Consider the following 3,716-nt stretch of genomic DNA (forward strand, 5'->3'; position numbering starts at 1 on the left):
CTCTTCCCAAGGTCCAGAGTTCAAATCCCAGCAACCACATGGTGGCTCACAACCATCTGTAATGAGATCTGACTCCCTCTTCTGGAGTGTCTGAAGACAACTACAGTGTACTTACATATAATAAATAAATAAATCTTTAAAAAAAAAAGAAAGTGAAACTTAGGGTGTTAGGAGACAACTGTTCACCAGGATGGGCCACCCAATCAGACTCATTCCTGTGACAAAGGAGACAGAATTGATCTATGACCAGCAGTTAGGCCCAGATAAAGATAAACCAGCTTATAATTCTGCAAGGTAGGTATGATGACCCTCGGTAATAACTTTGAAAAGGAACAACAGTGGCATACTTAAAAATACTCCTAGCCATATGTAGTAATATGTATAAATCTATCCACTTAAGCGGCCAGACTTGCAATCTCCTGTCTCTGCTTAAATTGCTCGAAGTGTAACCTGGGACCTGAAAAGAGATGTCAGGATAACAGAGTCTGTGAAATGCACACACCTAAAATGTACATAAATTAGTAAGCTCTTCGGTTGGAGGCAGGCTCTTGCTTGAGTCTTAGCCCAGCCAGACAAGCGTCAAAGAAAAGATAAAGAGCTTTTCCTTAACTAATCTCTAAGTGCATGCAGAGAGACCTTCTTGGGAAGGCTTACTATTTCTATAACAGTGAAAGCATATTTCAAACAGGATACCGACAAAAATATAATTCCAAAAAGAGAGCGTCACTCTCCTTAACAATCTTGGTGAAACACATAGGTCTCGATTGGTTTTAGGACTTTCCCCTCAACTTCAGAATGGGGCTAAAGTTTTATTCACTTTCTTTCTTTAGAAGTCACTTTCAACTAGATCTAAACTACAGAATGAAAAGATACTTTAAGATGAAGCCAAGTAAATAAACTTCTATTCCAAAGAATAACCGGCAAGCCGCTGACCGGTCGAGCGGTTCTGGTGGGCAGGATCAGAACTCCTCCGATCCTCAGCGGGGGGCATTACGTAACCCTGAGCCGCAGACTCGGAACTCGCAGGGCTACAGCCGGACCTCCTCCGTGCGGCGCAGCACCCGCCCCCCTGCTTCTGCCTCCCGCGTCGGGCGCGGCCCCCCTAACCCCAGGCGGAGTCCGGAACAGCGGGCACTCCGGCTCCGAAGTGCGACACCGCCCACTCCCGATCCCCGCGGTGGAGGCGCAGTCCGGGGCTTCTGCGCGCCCACTCCACGCGCGACCCCGCACTCACCATGGTCTCGGCCGCGCGACGCCTACTGCAGCCCCGCGCCGCCGCCGCTGCTCTCGCAGTCGGACCGCTGCAGCCAGAGCGGGACAATGCCCGGAGCCCGCCTCGCGCCGCCGCCACCAATAGCCGCTCACGTTGTTCGTTTGAACCCCGGCGGCCGGCCAATTGTACGCTTCCTTCTAGCCATAACTCCGCCCTCCCGGTGCCGCCTCTCTAACCGCTGTTTGTTTTTTTGCACACGGCCCTCGGAGGTGGGGCCTCCGACCAAACATTGACACTCTCTCCGCCTCTTTCCTTGCGCGGAGTTCTGATGAACAGAAGAATGAACCAATGAGAGAGGGGGAAAGCCAATGAAAACATTGTCGGCCGCACCGGGGGCGGGAGGCTGGGAACAACAGCTCGGTGAACCAATAGACTGGAGCGATTCGGCACAGCTGTGACTTTCCCGCCCATTTCGGAGCCCGCCCGGACTTCTTTGCTTTGTTTTTCTTCAATTGCTACAAGTTTAAGCGGAACGTTTAGGTAGCACAGGGTCAAAGGTCTAAAGTAGAGTTACCTTTGTGCAGAAGGTATTGTGAAAATTTAGGAATAAGTGTATATCGTAGTCCGCACCTAGTTAAATCCTCTAGCTATCGCCAACCCCTTCACACAACTTTAAAAGGTTTTATTATTTTTGTGATCATCAATGAGCCCGGGAGATTTGGGAGAGCCACATCCATTTCTCAGCTGGAGAAATGCACTTAGGTGAACGTAGTCATTTGCATACAGCCTTCATCAGAAGTCTTAAGACTTTGTTCTGGTTCCAGCTTCAAAGCTTAATTTTTTTTCCCATTAGGAAAATTAATTGTGAGCAAAACAGTTTTCTACGGTTTTTGTTGTTGTTGTTTGTTGTTGTTGTTGTTGTTTTTTCTATATTGAGACTTTGTTCTTGTGGTAGGATTTTTCCAAGCCATTGTTTTAGAAATTTATCTCCAGCTAGACAATACCTGTCTGAAAATTTGAATTGTTTCTTTTGACAGGGACTATAGCTCTGAGATCAACCTCCATCAGAAGAAGCAACTTGAAGGAAATAGGTCTTTATAAAAAATTTATTTTAATTCTAAACGAGGAACTTGGGCTGGTGAGATGGCTCAGCAGGTAAGAGCACCCGACTGCTCTTCCAAAGGTCCTTAGTTCAAATCCCAGCAACCACATGGTGGCTCACAACCATCCATAACAAGATCTGACTCCCTCTTCTGGTGTGTCTGAAGACAGCTACAGTGTACTTACATATAATAAATAAATAAATAAATCTTTAAAAAAAAAACCCAGAAAACAGAACTTCCTATTCTAAAGGTTTGTGTGTGTGTGCACGCGCACATGTATTAGTATCTGTGCAAACGTACAAGCATGGAGGTCCGATGAGGGGGTTAGGTATCTCTCTCGCTCTCTCTTTCTCCACTTGACTTCCCTGAGCAGGGTCTCTCACTAATCCTGAAGCCTGAAGACTTGCTTGCATCCCTGGGCTCTCCTGATGCACAGGGCTTGCAGTTTCTGTGCTGCAGCTCCTGACAGCCTTTTATACCCTTTTCAGTCTTGGCTCTGTGCCCTCTCTCCTCTGTCCTTCCTGACACGACCACTCTTGAGCTGTCTGGCTGCCTCTTCAGCTGACAAGCAGCTGGTACCTGTTCCTTGTTTAGATTCACTGCTGCTCCCAGCTGCACTGCTCTTCTTCCTTCCCCCTTCTCTCCTCTCTCCCCTGAGATAAGGTCTTTCAAGCTATGACTCCGGCTGGCCAAGAACTCACTGTATAGCCCTACTTGACCACAAATCATACAAAACGAGGGTGAAAAATTAGTAAGATAACATCGAAACCATCACTTATTTTATTGAAGCAACTGGCATGGAAATCTTAAAATTCATACTCAAATGCAAGAGAATTAGAAACAGCCAAACTTATCTTGAAAAAGAACCAAGTTAGAGAACATGCCCTTCTTAATTCCAATATAGACTGCAAAGGTATAGTAGTGAAGATGGAGTGGGTTCTAGCAAAACAGTAAACTATCAGGCCAGGTTCAGAGCACGAAAATGAGCCCACATGTTTAATGTCAGCTGATAATTTGACAAGACTGACCATACAATTCAACAGGGAAGAAGGCAGCCTTCATCAGGCAACACTGAACCTCTAAATAAAATGTGCTTTCTGTTTCCTTTCTTCCCAGATCCCCAGCACCCATGTGAGCGCTCACAGCCATCTCTAACTCCAGTTCCCTGGAGCGCCAACATCCTCCTCTACCCTCCACAGACACTGCATGTACACAGACAAGCAGGCAAAACATTCATATACACACACACACACGAAATATATGTGATATATTATGAATATATAAAATATATAATATATAATACATTATGAATATATGAAGTGTATGTGATATATTCAAATCTATTCATGAGCTTCAGGTTAACTCTTTTTTTTTTTTTTTTTTTTTTTTTTTTTTTTTTT

At 45.5% G+C, this 3,716-nt stretch overlaps 1 protein-coding gene across 2 annotated transcripts in view; it reads right to left on the minus strand.

Moving 5' to 3' along the window:
• Positions 1-1,334, minus strand: part of LOC110305155 (histone H2A.V) — a 17,436-nt gene extending 16,102 nt beyond the window's left edge. For both annotated transcript variants that reach the window (XM_021176960.2, XM_021176959.1), the window contains exon 1: positions 1,235-1,334. In XM_021176960.2, coding sequence (XP_021032619.1) covers positions 1,235-1,237 — 3 coding nt within the window. In that variant the 5' untranslated portion in view covers positions 1,238-1,334. The remainder of the gene's footprint in view (positions 1-1,234) is intronic.
• Positions 1,335-3,716: the final 2,382 nt, after the last annotated feature.

Source organism: Mus caroli, chromosome 11, assembly GCF_900094665.2.
Source record: "Mus caroli chromosome 11, CAROLI_EIJ_v1.1, whole genome shotgun sequence".
NCBI lineage: Eukaryota > Metazoa > Chordata > Mammalia > Rodentia > Muridae > Mus > Mus caroli.